We start from the raw sequence: 24,273 nt of genomic DNA, 5'->3' as shown, positions 1-24,273 counted from the left end.
CAGGGTTGGAGAATCTCTAGGGAAATCCCCCGGAGGGGAAGCGGGCAAGTGACACTGAGCAGCGCTGGCCCGAGTACCAACTTAGGATACCCGGAATCTGCCTTCGGTATTCCCCTGCCCCCTTTTGGGCCTGTCTCCTGACTTTTGGGTGCCCTACCGCCCTTTTTACTAATTCCAGTGGTCATATATACCTAATCTCCAACCTTCTCCCCTCTCCGCAGGGAAGACACCGAGAGGTGGTGAGTTTAAAAGGCATCACAAGGCCTCTTCCCGCCAACCTCCAGCATCCTAGGGAACACTCCCCAGTACCTGCTATATAATGCAGTAGCACAGGTCACTGTGGGATGGGGACTGAGTAAATTTACCCATTTATCTACTGATTCCACACAGATTTATCGAGCACCTATTATGGGTCAGGCGTGGTTGGTTCTGCAAACAACACAAAAGCCACTCCTCATGGACATTATATTTGAGTAGAGAGATGAGCATTAACATATAATATGTTAGGCTGTGCTAAGGAGAAAAAATTAATCAGTGATGGCCCCTCTGAGAAATGACTTCCTACACAACTAGAAGGACCTGCAACTAAGATATACAACTATGTACCAGGGGGATTTGGGGAGAAAAAGCAGAAAAAAAAAAAAAAAAGAAATGACTTCCCAATAAGGACCTGAAGGAAGAGGGTGAGCTAACAGCAGAGGCTTGGTGTTTCTTAATAAATGAGTATCTGCTGTGGGACAACATTGTGCTTGGCATTTTTGGGTACATTATTTGATTATAATCCTCACAGTCACCCTGAGGAGTATTGTATTATAAGCCCCTCTTCTCCTCCCCCCTTTTGTGTGTGTGTGTGTGAGAGAGAGAGAGAAAGAGAGAGAGTGACAGAGAGAGAGAGACAGAGAGAGAGAGAGAGATCTTCCACTTTTTGCTTGAGGAAGATTGTTGCTGAGCTAACAGCTGTGCCAACCTTCCTCCACTTTGCATGTGGCCACGGCCTCAACATGGCTTGATAAGCAATGCGCAGGTGGGCACCCGGGACCAAACCCCCGACCAGGGCTGCCATAGCAGAGCATGGGAACTTAACCACTACACCACCCCTCCACCCCTTTTAAAATTTTTTTTAACAAATGTGACCTGAGGTTCAGGTTTACTGGGGGTCTCTGACTTAAGCAGTGTTTGGGGGTCCCAAACATCATATTAAGAGATGCCACTTTCTTATCAATTCTAATAATTGGTGTATTCTTGGATCTTCCGCATACATAACCATGTCATAATAAATAAAAGCTTTTTTCCTCTTTTCTTGTCTTTAGGCCTTTTATTTCTCTTTTCTTGTCTTACTATTATGGAACATACAGTATTGAATAGAAGTGGTGATAGTAGGCAACCTTGGCTTGTTCTCGATCTCAAAGGAAAAGCTTGTAGCATTAAAATGGTATTTGCAATAGATTTGGGTTCTTGCTATACGCACACACACACACATAGATACATATCCTTTATCAGATAAAAAAGAATGCTAGTTTTTAAAAAAATAGAACTTTTAAAAAATATAAACGAATGTTGCATTTTATCAAACTGTTTTCTGCATATTTTTGAGATGATCATGTGCTTTTACTCTTTTCAACTATTAATGTGATTTACAGAAATTGACTTTTCAGAAACCTTTTACATTTTGAAATAAAGATACTTTCAGAAAAGTGCATAAAATTTAAATGTATAGATTGGTTAATAAGTATAAACAGGCTTGTAAAAACACACCCAAGTGAAGAAACAAAACATTGCTCTAGTAACCCAAAGCCTCTCTGAGCAGTGATGCCCCTGAGCGTCCCTCCCCCCAGAAGCACCACCTGGCTTAAATAGTCAATCACTTCACATGACTTTCTTTATAGTTTGTCCAACTTTAAATTTACTAAAATTTGGCTGTTTTTATTCTTTCGCTGTTTTGAATTGTTTGTTTGTTTTTTTTAATCATTCTGTGTTTCCTCTATTTGAAGCTATATCTGATTTCTATTCTCTTAGTAATTACCAAAGAGATTATAGCATGCATCCTTAACAGTCTAGCTTAAGCACTATCTTTACTCCTCCTGGATATTACCATGACCTAAGAACACTATAATGCAGTTTCCTCCACTCCCAACTTATATAGTGAGTTATGTAATTTAATTCTCTTCATATATTTTAACTTTATTATGAAATAAAATGTACATATAGTAAAGCACACATAAAAGCATGTACTACTCAGCAGTTTATTACAAAACTGTAAAACCACCACCCAAGTCAAGAAAGAGAACACAGGCAGCAATCTAGAAGCTTCTCTTGTGCTCCATCCCAATCATTAATCTCTTTCTCCTCAGACGTAAGCAGTAGCCTGACACGTATGGTAATCTCTTCCTTGATTTTTTTGGATGGTTTTAATACTTTCATCTTTCAGCTCTACAATTTAGTTTTGCCTGTTTTTGAACTTTACACAGGTAGAATCATACTATTTTTTCATATCTTGCTTTTGATCCACATTATGTAAGTTTCATCCATGTTGTTGCATAGCTGTAATGAATTCATTTTTATTTACTTATTCACGTATATATCCATCATGTTGGATAAATTCATTCTGTCAATTGAATTATGGTTGAGGCTATTATGAATATTCTTGTACAAGTCTCTTGGTGCATATATACACACATTTTTGTGTGATAAATGTACTCACTGCCAAGCCCAAGGTCACCTGTTTTATCCTATGTTATCTTCTAGAAGTTTTATACTTTTGTGTTATAATGTTTGGTTTATGATCCATTTTGAGTTAATTTTTGTGAAAGGTGTAAAGTCAATGTCTAGACTCACCTTTTTCTATGTGGTTGTCCAGTTATTCTAGTACCATTTTTCAAAAAGACTATCCTTTCTTCATTGAATTGACTTTGTTCCTGTGTCAAAGATCAATTGACATTTATGTGGGTCTATTTCTGGGCTCTCTATTCTGTTCCTTTGATCTATTTGTCTATTCTTTTACCTATTTCACCTGTTTGTCTATTCAATTCTGCAATGTCTTTACTACTGTAGCTTTATAGTATGTCTTAAAGTTGGGTAGTGTCAGCCCTCCAACTTTTTTTCTTTTTCTATTTCTATATTGTATTGACTCTTCTGGATCTTTTGCCTCTCCATATAAACTTTAGAATCAATTTGTTATATCCACAAAGTATCTTATTGGGGTTTTGATTGAGATTGCATTGAATCTATAGATCAAGTTGGGAAGAATTGACACCTTGACAATATTGAATCTTCCTATCCTTGAATGTGGAATCTCTCTCCATTTATTTCTTTGATTTCTTTCATCAGTTTTGTAGTTTTCCTCATGTAGATCTTATGTATATTTTCTTAGATTCATATGTAAGTATTTCATTTTTGGGGGTGCTAAGGTAAATGGTATTGTGTTTTTAACTTCAAATTCCACTTGTCTATTGCTGGTATATGGGAAAATGATTGACTTTTGTATATTAACCTTGTATCCTGCAACCTTGCCATAAACACTTATCAGTTCTAGGTTTTTTGGTCAACTCTTTTGGATTTTCTACAAGACAGTTTTATTTCTTCCTTCTTAATCTGTATTTATTTCCTTTTCTTGTCTTATTGCCTTAGGATTAATGGAAATGGTTTTTTAAATTTCAAATTCCAATTGTTCTTTTTGGTATATAGAAAAGTAACTCTGTTTTCTTGGCCAGGCTGGCTAGGGTTTCATCAATTTTACTGATCTTTTCAAACACCTGGCTTTTGGTTTCATTGACTTTTTTTTCCTGTTTTCAATTTTATTGATTTCTGCTCAATTTTTATAACAATTTATTATTTTAATTATAAACACAGAATAAAGTAATGTGGAACCTAAAGTACATGTATTTAATTATTTATCTTAAAACATTTCTTCTGTAGCATCTGTTAATAAATTTGTAAGGAACAAAAAATGTCTGTTTAATCTCAAAGATGGTATTATGAAATACATAAATAATCAGCAAAATTCTTAATAACTTATATAAATGTACTTTATTTCATGCAAAGCTACATAATTTCCTATATTTTAACAGCTAATCAAGTAAACATTCCAAAAATTCATTACATCACAATAAGTTAAAAATACTACAAAGCAATTGCAAATCCATGAGTTTGTCAAAACCAAACTGAGAGAACATTATGCATAGATAAGGCCAAAGATGCTAACTTACTTATAGGTAGCACTTTGCAGCTTTTTCCAAATATATATTTGAAAATGTAGTGAGAATCTGCAGAGAAAAATAGTAAATCTACAACCCATTGGTCAGATAGGAAAACATTTGTCATTACATATCAGGTCATAATGGATGATTAAAGATAAATTTGGCATCATGCACCAAAAATGAACATTTTGAAAAATTATGATCAGATGTACATTTGAAAAGACTGATCTTCTCTTTCACGTAATCCACTGAATTAGATAAATAACAAGTACTTTATTAATGCAACACAGAAATTAGGCTTTTGGTATACTTTGCTTGGGTACTGGTATATATAAAAAGATACTGAAGAGATGTAGGAGTATTTCAAATTCACACTGGACTGCTGAACTTTAGAATATTGCCCTAAGGAAATATGTTCTGGGCAGAACTTATTTGAGAAAGATTTTTAAATCACCTAAAAGCAATACTACAATTAGTTACTTACAAAAACATTTTATAAAAATTAAATACCAGGAAGTAACATCATCATTAGAGCTCTTTTTTCAATGCTATAATTTATAAATATATATTAGATTACAGGAATTTAAAAGACAGGTCTACAAGTCCTCTACCTTCTAAAATGAGAAAAATCCTTCAAGTTGTTTTCAAAATATGGACAAAACCAAATCCATTGGATTACTTAAAAAAAAAATAAATACACAGTCTCTCCCCTACAACTAGATGTACTAAGTAGGGAAGATGTCAGCCAGCATTCCTTCGAGATGTACATCTCTAAGTGCCTAGGTTGACAAGATTTAGGTCAATAATATCAACTCAAAACAGTGTTGTACAGTCAGATTAATAAATTATGACTTTACCCTACATATGTCTGCCATAGTAAGCTACTCTTTTGCACTAAGTACAGTAAAAATCTCCTTTTACAAAATGATTTGAAATCAAGATAACCACAAAAGAAAAGAATTTCAGAGCGAAAAAGTTATTCTCCCCAGGGAGAGTGTTAAAAACAAATGTCTTTTAGGATATCAATAAGAAGAGGAACATGCCAATATTCTTGCTTTATTAATAAATTAAAAATTATAGCAAGGCTTCAACCAACTTCAATGGACATATCTTTTGAAAATGGAAATAAAATTTTAGGAAAACCAGGGTCAAGATGAAAGGAATTAGAAGTGAGGGCATGTTCCCACTGCAGTGGGGTTGGGAAAGGGGCAGGGCTAATGCCTGCTTTGCTGGGGGAGATGGTGCACAGGGCCTAGTCTCTAGGAGTTGGGACAGGGGATGATACTACCTGGGCTTCCAGGTCACTGAGCAGGAAAAAGTCACTGCGTTAGAAAGAAGTACCTTACACAGAGGGAATTCATATTTTAGAAGGCCTCCTGTAACCCTCTTATATTGTTCCCACCTCTCCTAATGAAAACTTTGACAGTGATGCATATTATTTATGAATTCCTTTTCATAAAAAGAGGTCTCAAGGTTCTTAATGTTTTGTTTGCTTTTTTTTAGCAATCACTGTTTTGGGAAATTTATATGCCAAAACACTATACTGACAAAAACTTATTTTACTGAAGTGCCCTCCAATACATTGAGCCCGCATACATCACATTTACATTTAGATGTTGCTTAGCTGTCTAGCAAAATCTGTTTTACTACTTTAGGTGCAATGCTGCTATTCAAGTAGTGGGATTTGTAGGCAGAACTAGATCCTGTTGAGTGTACTGATCATCAAAAACAACTGTGTACACAAAACAAGGAAAATCTGTCAGCGCATTAAAAGTCATATTATAAAGAGACATCTCAGAAAGGAAGGAAGGTTAAAACGAATGAGAAAAGGAGGAAGAAAGGAAAGATAAAACTCTAAATCCATTTGCATCTTAACATTTAGAATTTAATACAATACAATCCATTACACTTTGGAGGTTCAAGTATGTTAAGATTTTTCAGGGACATTTTTTGCCTCCTAGTGCAAATACAGTCGTCCCTTGGTATCCGCAGGGGACTGGTTCCAGGACATCCCGTGGATACCAAAATCTGTGGATGCTCAAGTACCTACAGTCAGCCCTCTGCTCCACGGGGTTTTACCCCGCGGTTGGTTGAATCTGAGGATGTGGAGCCCGTAGGTACAGAAGGCCAATCGCATCCTTATCCTTGTGATTTTCAGGCACGGTCCACTCAAATCACAAGTACAAAACTCACATCACTGAACAGTGTGAATTATAATTATGGAGAGTTTATTTTTCCTTTAAAATGGTAATCAACACACCATAAAGAACATTTCCTAAATCTATTAAAGGTATGAAAAATGAGGTTTGTCATTATACATAAATGAAATTCCTTCATTAATATGTTGAAATATACTTAAAACACATTGACTTTCCTATCCATATTTAATTTCATTTGGGTACATAATCAGCGTAAATTTAAGAACTGATCATCAAATCAAATAGTAGAGTCCAAAAACAAATCAATTAGCAGCATTTCTTTTTGAAGGTTTGGATTGTCACTCTCTGATCTATTCTTTATAGATGGAAAACTCTTGAATGTTTTGATTTAGCTCTTACCACTCTTGTGAAATGAGGGCCACTTGTGTAATGAAATTATTCCAAAGCCCTTGTATTCACTTGGTAAGAGAGCAAATTCTAATAAGGCTTATATTTTATTTCCTATTTTAATAATTATTTTTATAGAAATGCTCTATTGATAGTAACAAATTATTGATGTAATAACAAAGGTTAATTAGCAACTTATAGGTGATTCATGAAATTAATAGATTATTATTACTTCTTGTAATGGTTATTGTGAATTACTGGCTTACTGAATATCTTAATTATTTTAAAAACTAATTTAGAAAATTTAATCATATATTTATTATTATGTAAGAAAGACATCAAAAGGTAATTGCTAGAACTAATTCTTCAAGAAATGTACTTTGCACGTGAAGTGTATGAATTCAGTAGTACTGTTTTGCAGTAGGTGTCATTACATTTTAACAAACTTCTCAAAACAGAAACCTTTTGTTCTTACTACAGTTTTCTACACAAAGTGGCTTAACAAATATTAACTTAGTTCCCAGTAATAACCTTAGTCTTCAGGGATTAAATTATTACCTTCTGAACTCAAATTTACCTAGCCAGGTGACCTTCCTATATGATCATGTATAAAATCCTGTAAGATAAATTCTGCTTAAAAAGCTGAATACTCCAGATCACTTAAACAACCAAAAATTATTTTGGAAATAACTCAAAAGTCATAAAGGGATCTATATTGTTTGTGAACTATTAGATATACTTCAATTATAATCATAAAAATTTTAATAATAAAGGAAGGTAGTATATTCCTTACACATTCCTATCAATTTATCTTAGGATATTACAAGCCATAAAAGTAATTAGATAATTTCTTCTCTTTTTCTGCTTCTACTTCTACAAGAGAATCTGAGTTTCATGACAAAACTGATGAGAAACAACATTATACTTTAGGAAAATATTCCAAAGTAAACCCAAAGACTAAACAATAAAACAATACTATTTGTACAGGACTTTTGATAAATTACTCCAAAAAGAGTTTTTGCACTGGGGACTTGTAAGCTTCTCTGTAATAATAAGAAACCTGACCCCTTTCTGGGGTGATCGTTTCCCCATCCAACACCTTCAGCTATCGCTAGGCAAACAGCGTAGCTAACAACTTCTTTTGTCTTTTTAAAGTCCAGTATATAAACATCAACTCAAAATCCTCACAACAGCTTTGTGAGGTAGATCAGTAGGTAAATAGCAAGTATCATCTTCATTTCACAAACAAAGAAACTGAGGCACTGAAAGGTTACATGATTTGCCCAAGGTATTTGATGGTCAATCATGAAATTACAAACTGTATTAAATTACCTCTACTCCTGGCCTTTTGCTCTCTAACCACACTTCACAATAAAAGGCTATAAAAGGCTGTGGCTGTGTGTGTGTATGTGTACATGTCTGTGTGTGTGTGTGTGTGTCCTCAAATGGCCAGTCTACATGACCTTCAATTGAGAGTAAAATTTATCCTTTGATAATTATTTTAAAGGAGATCTAATCTCAAAGATCATAAAAAGTGAAGAAAATTAGATAATTAGGATGATACACTATTCCTTTTAGTATCTGCAGAGAACTGTGTCTTTAAAAATTTTACATGACAACACTAAGTAAAGAGAAAAATGAAAAATTTAAAATTATGATTCAGGGAAACATTACCTTCAAGAAACATATAATTATATTATTAGGGTGATGATATAATTCATCTTCAACTGGGATATTTAAGAATGAAAGTGAGCATTATTAAAAATTACACAGGATAACAGATGTTAAAGTGAGACTGTCATGGGCAAGCTTAAGTATAGTCACTATTGGGTGAACCCATAGCATAGATTCTCTAAGAGTTGCAAACATTTCAGGGACACAAAAAACTCTCTGCAAGCATGCTGTGCTCAAATATATTCACTGTGCAATAAAATACTGATGACTTAAAATATAATACCTAACTTTGGCTTACACACAAAGGTTAAAAAAATCAATTTAAAGTAATTAGCATGTCTAACCAACAAGTTATTATACATTTCCATTCTAATATAGTGTTCTGTTTTCTATAAACCACAATTTAAGCGTTAGTAATACAGTAAATGGATTTACTTTTTACCTTTGAATAACCAGATGTTCTTTTTCAAAAGGCATAAATAGGCACCTTTAAAAATTAGAGAATTTTGTGGGACTCTGACTACTAAAAAAAAACCCCACTGTTTACCACTAATGCTTAGGATTCTCCTTGAATAGAATGATCAACACTTAAATCAATATGACAAATAATAAAGCTGAACATTTCTCTCTGAAATGAAAATCTTTTACAAAGCAATACCGAAAGCATAAAACAACTTCCAGTTACTACCCAAGACTGAAAGAATAACACATCACCCAATTTTAATACACATGCTAAAGACACTAACAGTCAGTTGAAGTAGAATCTTAATTATACATGCAAAAACCTCACTAATTTGCATACAGAGTTGAAAAAGAGCTTTCTTACATTCAGTTACATCTGGTAAGTAAGCCTCGTTTTAAGACATAGGTTTTGTAAATAGGGTTATTATTTGAGGTCTCCATTTCTTTGGGAAATACAGGATTAACATATTCTTTAGAAACAACAAAAATGTGAATCACAATAACAAAACTGTATAATATTATTTAGGTATGACTTATGGCTTCCTTGGACCTTTAAAACAACTTTCCTGAAAAAAATTAATCTGAAACAAACTGAATTATATGTTCTCAACATATAATTCGGATCTTTATCATGAATTAAATCCTTCTACTCTAAGGCAGACACTTCAGGAATGGTATGTAATAAATCCTATTAGAAAAGGTGATACCTTATTTAACGAACAATAAACTATTACTAAGACGTGATTAATTTTCAGTGCCTTTTTCATCCTGACACTTTTCACTGAGAGCAAAGTGTAAACACTAGGACATAGAGATGTTCATAAAGACTGAACTGATGTGTTGATCTCGGTTATTCTATAAATTCTTTCAGACATTAAACATCATCAAATATTCTGCAGTGAGACATCGAGAGGTATCGTCCACCAGGTTGGTACCTGAAAAGTAGATAAAGAAATGATACACAGGATGGAACTTAAGAGATCCACTCTTGGTTGTTGAATATAAATAAAATATTCTAGCTTTTTTTCTATTCACAGGCAATAGTACAGCAAATATCTTCATGCATATGATATTTTTCTTTTGTTTAATCATTTCCACATAGAACAGTGGCTAAAAGCACAGATTCTGTAGCCAGAGTCCTAGGGTTTGAATGCCTGACTTGTTGTTTACAAGTTGTGTGATTCTAGATAAGTTACTGAGCTTCTGTGGACTCAAATCCCATTGGATTTACAACCATAAAATACAATATCATTGTTAAAGTGCTTAGAATAGTGTCTGACACCCAGTCATAGCCATGTAGCTGTTGCCAGATATGATAAATGTCATATATGGGATTGTCAGGAATAGGCATACAAAGATTGTTAAGATTCTTATTACTGATTTCAATTCTTCTTTCTTATTTATAATATCACTAATCGTTTATAAAGATATCAATTTCAATTACCACCACTGGCTGCTACAATTTGTAAAATATAAAAGCATTAGAAGATACAAAAAGGTAGCAAAGGTTGATTAATATGTTTTTTACTAGTAAAGATAACATTTTCCTTATGTTCACTTATGTAGTCATGTCAGTATGTTATTAAAATTTCAGAGGAATGCTAGAGCCACAATGACACAGCTGGCATTTACCTTCCTGATTCAGATTCAAGAGGATCATCGGTGAATGCTGCTGCATTAAAATCCAAAGGTTCTGCATCTTGGAGGAGTTCTATTCGGTCCCTTTCAGTCCTATTATTAGCCCTGGTATATTTGGTTGCTGCTGCAAAAGAAGAAAAAAGATTATGGCTACTTTTCTATTGTCTTTATGGGTCACAGTCTATGGACTCACAGAAAGAAAAATCGAGATTATTCAGGATTTGAATTTTGATTGTGAAGAAAATATTAAGATAACTACCCGGTTGCTTAAAAATTAGATTAAAATGATAAATGGTATGATTGAAAATAACAAGTAAAGTTCTCCCTTGTTGCTAGTCTAAGCTGAGAAGCAGCTATAGAGCAAACATTTAAATAATATGAAGCAGAATTAATATTTAACTATGGTATCATAACAGTGAAACTGTTCATTATCAAATCAAGTTTCAGATGGTTCCACAGTGAATCTAGGGGCTGCTACATCTCATTTCTTGGCTAAGATTTTCTTTAAGGTGTAATCAACTCAAGCTCCTCAAGAAAAATGTGAATCTTTTTCCCATAAGGCAAGAGTTTAAGGCAGCAATGTCTAACAGAAATAAAATATAAGCCTCATTTAAAAAAAAAAAGCTACATTAAAAAGTAAAAAGAAATAGGTGAAATTAATTTTAACATATTTAATATAACCCAATATATCCAAAATATTATCATTTCAACACGAGGCACCAGCCACACTGCAAATGCTCAACAGCCACAAGCAGCTAATGGCTACCACCCTGGTCAGTACAGATCTAGAGGACTAACTCGCCCTTTTCTACATGGGCAGGGTTTTCTTCATCAACAACATAAATTTTCATAATGTTGTTTTGAGCAGTCCAATAGTTTCAAAAGAACTTTATGATATAGCTCTTTTTGAAAACTTAACATCTCACATTTTTGCCTTCTTGGACTCTGCCGTTCATCTTTTCTCTCATTCATTCAGCAAATATTGGTTGCCTACCATACGCTAGGTTCTCTCTAACTCATCTTCCTAAGGTTTTGTGTTTCCTCTTCTCTTAACCATTCTTCCATTCTCCAGATCTTTCCACTCTGTTAACTCTTATTCCACGGTAAGCAAGCTTCCAGATCTCTCTGTAGAATACTTCCTCTATTTCACAGCTTTAACTAAAACTTTAGCTCTCTGCTATTTCTTCTACCCTAAATTTCTTTCAAACACATGCTTTCCTCTTCCTTTCGAGGATCATTGCTTATTTGAGGTGTCATCATTCTTGACTGCATTACCAATATAGACATTAAAGTGGTTGCTGAGTCTCATTTCCCTAGAAATCATACTTTATGTTGTCATCAAATTTATCTTTCTAAACAAAAAGCTGAGCATGCTGCTTTCCAGATTGGAATCTTCGGGATAAAATCTAAACTTCTGAGCACAATAATATCTGTTTCCCAACTACCTCTGTAGTCTCCCCTCTTATTAGCCTCCTTATACAGAGAAAAACTCGCCTTTCCCTAAAGGTTCTCTCACATCACTCATTCTTCCTTCTGCCGAAAACACCTGCACTTGGCTGAGTACTATTCATTCCTAAATACTCAAGTATTTCTTTATCACAGAAATCCTTTTGCAATAAAGAACTCTTTTTTCCATCCCCTGAGCTGAGTTCCCTCAGGTCAGGTGTGCACCCTTCTACTCTCTTAGCATTCCTACATCTCCCCCAAAGACAAACAACCTCTACATTCTACTCAGTGCAGGGTCCTGGGCAAAAATAGGTTTCTTGCCACCTCCTCAGGGACATATGGCAGGGCCAAGGATGTGGGGAGGTTTCCTAACCCAACACACTGGCAAATGTCTTCTGCCTGGTATCAGGCCCTCACTAAATTATGAGCATCCCAAGGACAGAAAATTTATCTTCTCTGTATCCCTGGGATATACTTGATAGATGTGGGACAGATAGCCTACATCTACTTCTAGAAAAGTGAAAAAAAAAACCAAAAACCCCTAGGTAAATAGAAAGAGGCACCTGCCTAGAACATGCCCGGGATAAGGACTGATATTGTTTAGGGTAGTAGAATTCATCTATTCATTTGTTGTCCCAGTTTCTCCTTCTCCTACCAGAATGCATATTTGAGTTTCCTCTTCCTTCTATACACTGGGAGATGAGATAGGAAAGTCACTGCAGAGCCACGTTTATAGTCTATAAAGGCATTTCTGGATGGGTAGCCTAATTCCCAGTCTCTATTTAAGCAAGCCCAAGAAGAAAATTTCTAAGAGAACTAGTAGATAAACTACTTACAGCGGTTGGCACTAATATCTGAGAAGTTTGACTCTTTTGGATCAATATGAACATTTCTGTTTCTAGTAGAATCTTCTCTATTGTGTCCATAGCGTTCTTTCCATTCCTAGGAAAGAAATATAAAAGAATATATAACAAAAGAACTCACAGACAGAAATTCATCATTGTCAACAGATTATAATTTAATTTTTTCATCATAAATTGATCAGATAGTTAGCATAATTAGCATAGTGCCTTCAAAAATCGTCAGTAATTTTTCTTATCTCTACATGATTTTAATACAGTCTCTAAACTTAACTTGTACAAATGAACACATTTATAGACATTTTTGCTAGCCATGATTATTTTAAGTTATCCAGTTCTTCTATTTAAAATGTCAAAACAATATTACAACTACAATAAGCTTAACTCGACCACGTAAAAGTTACAAGAACTCATACTAATTAATGAAATTTTAACAAAATTTTCTTCCACCCAAATAAACTACAGATATCATAGACCTGAAAAGTCATTTTCAATAGCAAAATTAAAGCTGTATACCAACCTAATTAGATAATGTCTCAGATGAAATTGTGCATAGTCTTAAGTGCAGTAAAACCACATTAACTGGGACTCTACTCATTAAATACTTAGAATTGAAAGGAACATTAGAAGTCACCTAATTCAACCTCCCATGCAGTACAGGGTTTCATTCTAAAATAGCCAGATGCCTTTTGGTTCTCTTACTAGACGAAATGGAAATTTCTAGATGTGAGCAGCCCACTGCAGTTTTGCTAAGCTGTGGAAGTTAGAAATTTTCATAGAGAAGTGAAATCTACCTGCAGTAACCTCCACTCTTTGGTCCTAGTCATGCCTTCTGAAATAAAGAACAAGTCTCCCTTTACAAGACACACACTAAAATATATGAAGACAGCTATCATGTCTCTTCTAAGCCTTCATGTTTCCAGTACAGACACACCCAGGTATTGAAAACCTGTGGTAATTTTGACTAGATTTTTCTAACTTTTTGCCTTATTACTCTCTAGGAGGAGGTTAGTTTGCCTCAGCAAATAGAAGACTGAAGAAAAATTGAAGAACAATACAATTAATGTCATGTTACAAAAAAAGCAAAACAATTTTAAAGCAATCAAAACTATTTTAAAAGCAAGATTGCATGAATTTATTCACTCAACAAATATTTACTGAGCACCTACCTTAGGCAAGAAACTGCTAGATTTTAAATACAAAGTAATTTATCACTAATGGCTTTTTAGAACAGGACACCTAGCACGTACGTCTAAAAGCAGTAAAACTATCCTTCTTTAAAAATATGTCCTATGTCATTTTCCCAGTGTTCTTTGATCTTTAGCCAATTATTCTAAATCAGTAAGATTCTTATGATATTTCACATTAAGGTTTAGGTTACAGCAATTTAACAAATACTATACTTACTCTTCTTCGATTTTCACCTTCTTCTTGCCTTTGCCTTTTTCTCTTCTCTAGAGACAGAAAAGTGGTCTCAAATTTGGTATAACATGGTTTAATTAGATGCAGAGTAACTGAAGTAAAGGTATCAGGCTATGTGACCAATTTCCTTTAAATTACTACAAAGTCAAAGGTAATAGGTTATTGTTGGAAAGGACCTTAGAGGTCTCCTAACTCCACAAAGAACACCTTCTTTACTTTTCTTGGAGACGGCCTTCAGGCTCTGTCTAATAGTTTTAGTGAGGAAAAAGTTCCTCATGATAACTTGAAATTTGTTTCTTTGTAACTTCTCTATTCCTTATGTCTAATTTTCTAAATTAAGTTCATACTTCTCTTCCTTCTGCATAAAAGTCTTCTCCCTTATTTTCTTCAGGCTATATGCTCAGTGGTTTTTCCCATAAGATATGCTCTACAGACTCATAATTCTGACTGTCCTTCTCTAAATACCTCCTATCAGTCTTACTCTGGCAAATCCTACCCAGCACTGGATATGACGGTCTAGAGAAGGTCTGATGCAAAAAGGGGCAGACCTGTTCCATCAGCTAGACACCACCTTCCCGCGAGAGCACGAGAAGGCCACACAAGTTTATTTTGGAGCCACAAGACATTTTGGCTTACATTTACGACCACACAAAAGGCCCAGACCCAGGTAGGGAGAATATCTAAGAACCAAGGTCCCAAAAGTCAACTTTTGTTTTTCTTTTTCCCCTATCCTACCATCACTTGAACATCAGGAAATTAGATACATTCACAGTTTTGAGATTAGATTCTAGTAGGGTGCCATGTATTCTAACAGGTTGTTAATGATTATCACATTCTAAAAACCAGCCTTGGCTTGAATGATTTCCTATGCAGTACTGAACTGACGGTTCTTTAAATGAAAGTGTTTTATAGTTGTACTGAACTTGGCAAATCTATTTCAAGGCAAACATGACTCCAACACACACAAGGGCATTAATTAGTTACAGACACACTAATAATTACTGCTGCAGAATTTCTTAAAGACAGATGAAACAATCGTTTGTTTCCAAATTATTTTTTCTATGAAGGGTGTATGTAGATTTTTAGCTAAAAAACATGAATTTATAATTTAAGATAAATTAAAAGTTACAAACTATATAAACATTAATTTTGTATTTTGAGTCTTAGTACTTTCCTTTCATTTATTTTAAAAGACAAATCTTACCTCGTCTAATTAATTCCTTTCCTTCATCAACTAAGTCTGATGTCATATCATTATCTCCCATGAACTGCTGGAAGCCAAGTAGATTCAAACAACGAGTTCCCAAACTAATAAAGTAGATTTTCAAAAAGACAAGTGTTAACCATCAGGGAAATACAAATCAAAACTACACTAAGATACCATCTTATACCTGTTAAAATGGCTACAATCACTAAGACGAAAATAACAAATGATGGAGAGGGTGTGGAGAGAAGGGAACTCTCATACACTGCTGGTGGGAATGCAAACTGGTGCAGCCGCTATGCAAAACAGTGTAGAGATTCCTCAAAAAACTGAAAATAGAACTACCATATGACCCAGCTATCCCAGTACTGGGTATCTACCCAAACAACTTGAAATCAGCCATCCAAAGTAACATATGCACCCCTATGTTCATTGCAGCACTATTCACAATAGCCAAGACATGGAAACAATCCACATGCCTCCTGACCAATGATTGGATAAAGAAGATGTAGTGTATATATATAATGGAATCCACTCAGCCATAAAAAGACGAAGTCATCCCATTTGCAACAACATGGATGGACCTGGAGGATACTATGCTAGGCAAAATAAGCCAGATGAGAAAGACAAACACCAGATGATTTCACTCATATGTGGAATATGAACAAATACATGGACAAAGAAAACCGTTCAGTGGTTACCAGGGGAAAGGGGTGGGGGATGGGCACAGGGGATGAAGGGGAGCACTTATGTGGTGACAGACAAGACATAATGTACAACTGAAATTTCACAATGATGTAAATTATTATGAAAATTTAAAAAAAAAAAGACCGGTGTTATTTTACATTGTAAATGTTTAGATAAATTGTTCTTCAGTATTGTCAACCCCTTCCCTGCAGCCCCGCAAAAGCCTATGTTTTATTATTAGTTATCATGGCAAGTTACATAGTTACATTTGCCTTTCTTTAAAAAGTACTTATTTCTCTTTCTAAGAAGTTTATACACCCAGTACTCCACAGCTAGGGTATGCACCATACCCAGATTTCTTATGGAGACAAGTTAAGTCAGGCTATTAGCATAGCTTCAGAAAATTATTATACCAGGATGCTAAACAATGGCTGCAATACAAAAGCAATTTATCCTTTTCTTATTTTCAAACAGTAATTTTAATACTGAAAATGCGCATATACAACCAGTATTTCCAAGCATTGAATATTGATTTAGAAATTCTTAATTATGCAAATTGACTTTCATGTTCAATTTTTTTTATCCTGAGAGCTAGTCAATTCTATTTAAATATCTTTTATTATAAACTCAGAATTGATTATTATATCTTATCTGGGGGGCTATCATTTTATCTTGTTTGGTATGTACTCTAAACCTGATTGTTGTGCAGGACAAGAGTACTCTGAAAATATGGCCCACAAGGAAAGAAGAAATGGATGGACAGGCAGGATTAATATTTGTTAAGATCCTACTATGCATCAGACGATTTACAGACACCCTTTTAATTAATTCTTACTTTAACTCTAAGAGATAAATATTCTACAGACGCCCGAGGGGTTAAATACTTTGCTAAAGATCATTTAATACATTTTAGAGCTGGGATTTAAATCCAAGACAAAACAAAGACCAATGTCTTTTTGTTACCTTAGTTCTCAAACTTTTGCACTGATGTACTTCTGTTCTAACGGCAGAAGTCTGAACACACTGATGCGGTGAAGGGGAGAGAGGAAGAAGGAGAAAAGGGGAAGGAGTGCGTGTGTGTGGAAGAAGGGCAAACAGCAGAGTGGTTAAATGACAGTGAGGATTTTCCATTTTCCATTAGCAATGTGTAAAAATCTGGCTATTTCATAATATATCTGCCTGTTTTAATATATAAGGAATGTTTTATATGACTTACCATTGAGTAAAATTGGGGTGTCATGTAGATGGTTATGCTAATTCTGTGACTTTAAATATTCCCTTACCAACTTCATCCCCTTGTGGGAATACTATATGCCAGGATGAGAAGCCCCAAACTACATCACTGCCTCTGGGAAGGTCTTAGCTTTGTAAGTGTCAGGAACCAGCCATAGGCTCTCTAGGCAGTTAAGTCTGAATATCACCTCTGGGTACGGCTGTGTTGTCAGTAATATGGGAATTAGTTAGACTAATTATGGCAGCATTTCAAAAGAAAATGGACCTATAAAGCAAGTTATCATTGAAATGTCAGTAAAGCATTGCCTCATATATTTTTATAATAACATATCTATTTTGAGAGAGAATTTGAAAATTCAAGAATACGACTTTTTTTCCTTAAATTGCTACTCAAAGTTTACCCTAATTAACTCTAAAATACGTTTAATGAATTATTTTTAAGTTTAACAACTTTCCTTTTAGACATAATAATTTCTTATATTTGTTCAAGATTTTATAGTTGACAAAGCACTATGCCACCCATCTATTACTTGATCCATATAACAATCAAATAAGGTAAGAAGATATGCTAATCTTGCCTACATAACTACTAACATGAGAAGATATAATTCATACATCACAAGCTCTTAATGTTCCATTAATAGTTTTATAAACTTTTAAAATGAATAAGCATATAATCAAAACCTAGTTTTGGACATTCAAAGCATGATTGGACTCTTCCTTTAATACATCATTTTCACAGTATAAACCTACTGTCTTTTCTACTGTACATAAAAAACTTGAAATGTCAGGTTTACCCTCAGTTCATATTAACACTTTAAATTATAATCCTTTATTTTATTTATGAGAAGGTAAAATATAAATGTTTTAAAAAATTCAACAGAGAATTTATTTCAAAAACTACTTGTCTCTTTACTCAACATCCTAACATTTTCGTTGTTAGTGCCATCAAGTGAACTCCAACTCCTAATGACCCCATGTACAGCACAGAAGAACTGGGCCTGTGCATCATCCTTTCATCTTTCAGCGCTAGATCAAACAATGCTCCGCTGCTGTTCATAGGGTTTTCATGGCTAATTTTTCCAAAAGTGGGTGGCTAGGTCCTTATTCCTAGTCTGTCTTAGTCTAGAAGCTCTGCTGAAACCTGTCCACTATGGGTGACCCTGCTGGTATTTAAATACCAATGGCAAAGCTTTCAGCATCACAGCAACATAAGGCTAACACAGTATGACAACTGACAGACAGGTACTGTGGTTCCCTGACAGGGAAATGAACCTAGATTGTGGTGGTGAGAACACAGAATCTTAACCACTAGACCACCAGGGCTCGCTCTCCTAATATTAGCACAAACATATTATTTGTAATAACTATATAATGGTATTGAAAGATTTAAATGAAAAGTGGTTGGATGAAACATTTTCATCAGAAAAGCAAATTGATTAACATCAATAAAATATTTTTTAAAAAGCGGCAATTCTGGTGTGTCATGGACCACTTAAGCAGTAAAAGGGCAGAGAGAGTACAGGATCAGGGCATCTGACATGTGGAAGTAGGGAAGAAGGTGCTAGAAGCCAAGTGCATCTGCCCTTTAACTCCTTTTGAGTCTTACCGCTGCCAAGATTCTACCACTTTTTCTAATCCTATAAAAAGAGTAGGCTGTGTACTTTCCAGCCTTCCATCTACTGCCTGATTATAAATTCCTCCTCACCTGACACTCTGTGCTGGCTATGGTCTGAAGCATCTACAACTCCAGCAGTGGGGAAAGCCTTAAGACTAATTTATGCTACTGGACAGAGCTGGGCATAGGGGTGTCTTATAAACTACATTGGCTGTTAAGTGTCGAAGGCCAGGACTTACGAGTTAACATTCCGTAATTAATCCTATCACTTTGTAGCCTGAATATTTGTAATAGAATAACTCTACCTCTCTTTTCTTAAAAATACCTTCAGAGGGAGAACCTGACCTGCTCACTTTATCCCCAGCTCCTCCAAAGCCACAAAACCCAACCAATGAATATTTAAAAGAGCTTCAAGGAGAAAGGATATCCAGATAGGGCTACACATGTGAGGAAAAATAACTGACGTTAGGTTTATTACCTAAAATAAGTAGCAATGCAGAGAATTACCACCAACATAGGATAATATATATAGAATCCATCTGCAATAAAGGACAAAACTTTCATGGAACCCATAATCTGAAAAGCAAGAAAAAAATAAGTTAAATCAGCACAGTTCTATATTTTTCATCACTAGAAAATTTGCCCATAACCAGTTATATCAATAAATTTGGACTTTTAAAAAACTAAAAACAAAGCACTAATTGTAGACTTATTTTTAAGTTCTCATAAGAAGAAGAAAAACATTTGCAGCTACATGAGGTGATAAGTGTTAATTAAACTTACTGTGTAATTTCACAACATATACATATATCAAATCAAATCATTATGTTGTATACCTTAAACTAATACAGTGTTTTATATCAATTATATCTTAATTTGCTTATTTTAGTTTTCACCTAAAGAAAATTAATATTTTACAAATATTATTGACAATTATCATACACATTAAGACCATAAACATAAAAGCTAATATTATTATATATCAAGTCTACTGTTACTGCTCAGCTGGACAATCTATGTGAACCAAAAATTTTTTTTATAATAAAAGAGAGCAAAATCACTTTTATCCCGTCATTAGTAATTACACATACAACCCTTAAAAAACCTTTTTATTAAAAAAAGATCCTAATAACGCTACAGAATTCTTCTGTCAGCATTAAAAGAAATTTCATAATAATAACATCTCATATAGATAACGAATCTAAAAAACTCTGTTTTCAGACCATACTTACAGATGTATAAGCAGTTGGCTGTGTATTCTGGTGAGAAATGGATGAATCCATATGGGTCAAACCCAAGAAATTAAGACATAAAGGAGGAGTCAAACGGCAAAATAACCTGCAATAAGCATTTATAAACAGAATATATAAAAAAGAAAGCAGTAAAATACACTGTATATTATATTGAAATGTATTAAGAACATTTCAGATCATTGTAACTTCACCTATTTGTATTACATATATTTTGAATTCTTAATATGAACTGCCCTCACTTATTGGGAGACATTCTGAGAATCCCATTAATCACAATCCCCTTAAAAACATGAACACCTACATGGCAAAACTCCAGCCTCAGGCTGCCTGTTTTGGTAGTGTTTGCCACTGCTTTCTCCCAAGAATTTGTGGACTGCCATTCTATCTGCCTCTTTCAAGACTACCATCTGTCTCAGCAGCACAACGCAACAGTAACATCCTTAAGGTGAACTGTACTCAGTACATAAAAGATCTTAAGTTGTATCAAAGTATGTCACTCTGACAAGTACAGGTATAAAGAATTGTTAGGGTTCAGTTTTGTTCAGATAAAAAGAGGACCTCACAGAACAACAGAGTTGGAGAATAGGGGGAGAGGAAAATGAAGGGACAGTATGAATACAAAGAGATAATATGAGGAGTTCTATTGTGGTGATAGGATTGTTATGTATTTTGATTGTGGTGGTGGTTACAGGAATCTACATAGGCCCTTCCCAACATGAATAAAGAATAAAAAATGGCGAGAACTAAAGAAGGTTTGCAGCCTAGTTAACAGTAATGTATCAGTGTAAAATTCTGGGTTTTGATATTGTACAACAGCTATATAAAACGTCTCCATTCGGGAATCTGGGTGCAGGTTAGTAGGACTCTTTGTATTATATTTGCAACTTCCTGTGAGTCTATAATTATTTGGAAAAAAAGGTAAAAATAAAAGTCTTAGAGATGCTTCAGATATTAATTGACATTAATTTCTCTATAAACTTCCCTAAGCCCAGCCTTTATAAATACCTGATAATTTAACAATATGGAGAAATAATAGATTGTGCAACTTAGCCCAAGCTGAAGCCATCTATCTAAACTTACTAAATCTCTTAACAAAAATGATTCCTGTTGGTTTTCTTAGTCCTCCACAATTTAGTTCAAGGCCACTAAATCTCACAACACTCTCTAGGTCTGACTTAGTCTCTAAACTCTCAAATGTTCCTATTATTTACTAACCTATTACTGAATCTCTAATTGGTAAATCCAGGCTCAATATGTCTTTCTTTTACCTCCTAACCTAGCATATCTATTTTAACTTTAAACTTCAAGCAGGATTTAGCTAGCAATCAACAAACATCTAATTAATACTTAAATCTAATCGATTAGCTCACAGAAATACAGGCGTTAGTGGAAGACCCATAAACAACAAAAAATAAGAGAGATCCACAAGAATACATGCAATAAAGACAATTTCCTTGTTTCCAAACACAATCCTACTTACATGCCACTGAAAAGAAGGCTATACGCATCAGTCTGGTGATGTGAAGCCAAGTAATAATAGTTAAATACACGAATCCTGAACACAGTAGAATAAACACAGATACTTAGGAAGAAGATGGAAAGGAAGCAAGCAATCTGAAAAAAACAAAACAAAACCACTTTAAGACTAAAGGACTTTAGCATGTTATATGCTATCACAAGCATTATCCTTTATTTCCAGCTAACATTTATTGACATTCTAAAATTTAAACACAGCTTTATTTTTTAACCATCTAAGAAAATGAAATTATGAAGAAAATCTACATCTCAACCAGCTCAACATCCTATCCATAAGCTTCAAATCTACCTCCTGAAGTGAGCCCGTTCTCCCATTCCCTTGGCAACTCTTCACATGAAGACTATAAGTTACGTTGCTTCACTGGCATAAACAGGATCAAAGTATTCTTGTAAAAGAATTTGGCACTGTTTTGCACCTTTTCATCTTTCTTTAAATACAGTTCTGAGTTTTTATAGTCTGGATAAATTGATGAAGCTCATTTTTGGAAGTGTGAATAATAATACTGGGAAACATCACTGTTTTCATTATTACTAGAAGAAATATGTGGAGAAAAGATACAACAGTTAAGGATTATACTATGAGCTGATATATATTTACAACAGATATAAAATAAACTGACCTCAATATAGATATAATTGTATGTTTTTTCAGCCAGCTGTATGAAGACTGCAAAGAGGGATAAAACAGGTGTAGTGCTAAAGAATGTGCACTCTGACCACACAACAATCACAGAGAAGATAGACAAAACCACAGCAAGTATCCTATAAAACCATGGTCGCAAAAGACATTCCCAGTACCATTCTGGAAGATAAAAGAAAAAACTGATTAGGAAAATCATAAAAGAGTAAGAGGGTATTTACATTGTCTCAAAATATCTCCATACAAGATACATAATTGTAAAAAGAAAAATAGTAATTTTACAGTGGAGGAACCAGGCAGACACCATCCTAAGCAAATGATCACCATTAACGGGACAAACTGACATTATGGGCCTCCTGCTATGATGCACTGGGAAGAACACAGCATCACCACTGTGATAGTCCTGCCAAAAATGCAGAACCTGCCTCTGATCATGAGGAAATATCAAACTCAAGTTCAGGGACACTCAATAAAAAACTTGCTTACACTCTCCAAAAACCTCAATGTCATAAAACACAAATGGAGACTGAGAAGTTGTTCCAGGTGAAAAGAGACATAACTGACTGCAATGCCTGATCTGACAGATTTTACAAAGAATATTATTGGGACGATAAACAAAATCTGAATAAGCCCTGCAGATAATAGTACTATATTGATGTTAATTTCCTGATTTTGATCATTGTATTTGGTTATGTGAGAAAATGTTTTTATTTTTAGAAAATATACACTGAAACCTTTACAAACAAAGAGGCATCACAGTCTGGATTCAACTCTAAAAAGATTAAGGAAAAATATATACACACAGAGAAAGATAAAGCAAATAAATACAGAAAAAGGATAACATTTGGAGAAGGGTATATGGGAATTCTTCGTGCTCTTCTGACAACTTTTTGTTAAGTTCGGCTTTAGGTAAAAATAAAAGTTTTAAAAAAAAAAGGAAAGCTCACAAAATTTAAAAGGCTCTATTTTCACTTCACTCATTGATGAACTGAGCTCTTGGCTCACTCTAAATCTTTTTAACCCATCTCAGCCCAATTCCTGGTGATTTCAATATCCACATATGTGCTCCTCCTTTCAATAACCTGGTCTTTCACTTCCTTGACTTCCCTCCTCTAATGTTCTTATCCTCCATCTTACCTTAACTACTCATTCCCATAGTCATCCCTAAACCTTTTACTGCCAGTAACTCCAACCCATCCTTATAATCCCATTACAAAATCCCTGTTTCCAAGCAACACCTTTATGTAGTATTCCAGTTCCACTGACTGACTCTACCTGGACCAACAATCCACCTTTTTATTGCCACTTAACACCATGATGTCCTTACTGCTTTCTTTACCTAGCTCAGATTCCATAGTCTTTGAGGATAATCACTCTCAAACATCCCAATTCCTTTGCCCTCTCTTGCTCCCCTCTACTTACTAAGCTAAACCATACCCTGGTGAGATCTAACTCCCTGGCTACTCTGAGCCTGCACCCATGAAGCTGCACATTGCAGAAGTAAGACACACAACTTGGCTCACTCATCTCACTTTAAATTCTTCATCACCAGCTTCAAGTGAACCCTGAGCACTGACCGGCTAGCCTACTATAATTCACCAATCTTCTCCCATGCCCACCCTCCTAAGCAACTATTTTGCATCTTCTCTTCTTTCCTCAAACCTCCAAAATCTCTTCCCCTATACTTAACTCTTGAGCATTTCACTGAGAAAATAGAAGCCAGCATAAGAGAAGCTCCCTTAGTTCTCACCACTACATCTTACCTGCTTAGGTACATTTGTGCCTTATCTAAGGCTATTCTCTTCATTGTTCCCCAATTTTCCCATTTCATCTCTCCTACTTGTGAACGTTGTCCTAG

General features: G+C 34.7%; 1 protein-coding gene across 3 annotated transcripts in view; it reads right to left on the bottom strand.

The window, feature by feature from the left end:
- Positions 1-6,474: 6,474 nt before the first annotated feature.
- LMBRD2 (LMBR1 domain containing 2) overlaps positions 6,475-24,273 on the bottom strand; it is a 49,488-nt gene continuing 31,689 nt past the window's right edge. Inside the window, exons 10-18 of one of the 3 annotated variants that reach the window (XM_014831174.3) lie at positions 22,396-22,577; positions 21,720-21,853; positions 20,219-20,324; positions 19,465-19,562; positions 15,449-15,552; positions 14,230-14,276; positions 12,799-12,904; positions 10,511-10,640; positions 6,475-9,813 (exon numbers count right to left, since the gene is read on the bottom strand). In XM_014831174.3, coding sequence (XP_014686660.1) covers positions 9,753-9,813; positions 10,511-10,640; positions 12,799-12,904; positions 14,230-14,276; positions 15,449-15,552; positions 19,465-19,562; positions 20,219-20,324; positions 21,720-21,853; positions 22,396-22,577 — 968 coding nt within the window. In that variant the 3' untranslated portion in view covers positions 6,475-9,752. Of the gene's footprint in view, positions 9,814-10,510; positions 10,641-12,798; positions 12,905-14,229; positions 14,382-15,448; positions 15,553-19,464; positions 19,563-20,218; positions 20,325-21,719; positions 21,854-22,395; positions 22,578-24,273 lie in introns of those variants that run through there. The other 2 variants (XM_014831175.3, XM_044779419.2) reach the window with 2 other exon arrangements.

The sequence above is a fragment of the Equus asinus genome, chromosome 10 (genome assembly GCF_041296235.1).
Source record: "Equus asinus isolate D_3611 breed Donkey chromosome 10, EquAss-T2T_v2, whole genome shotgun sequence".
In the NCBI taxonomy this organism is placed as follows: Eukaryota; Metazoa; Chordata; class Mammalia; order Perissodactyla; family Equidae; genus Equus; species Equus asinus.
The sequence above is the reverse complement of the archived record's forward strand: the minus strand, read 5'-3'. Positions and strand labels throughout refer to the sequence as shown.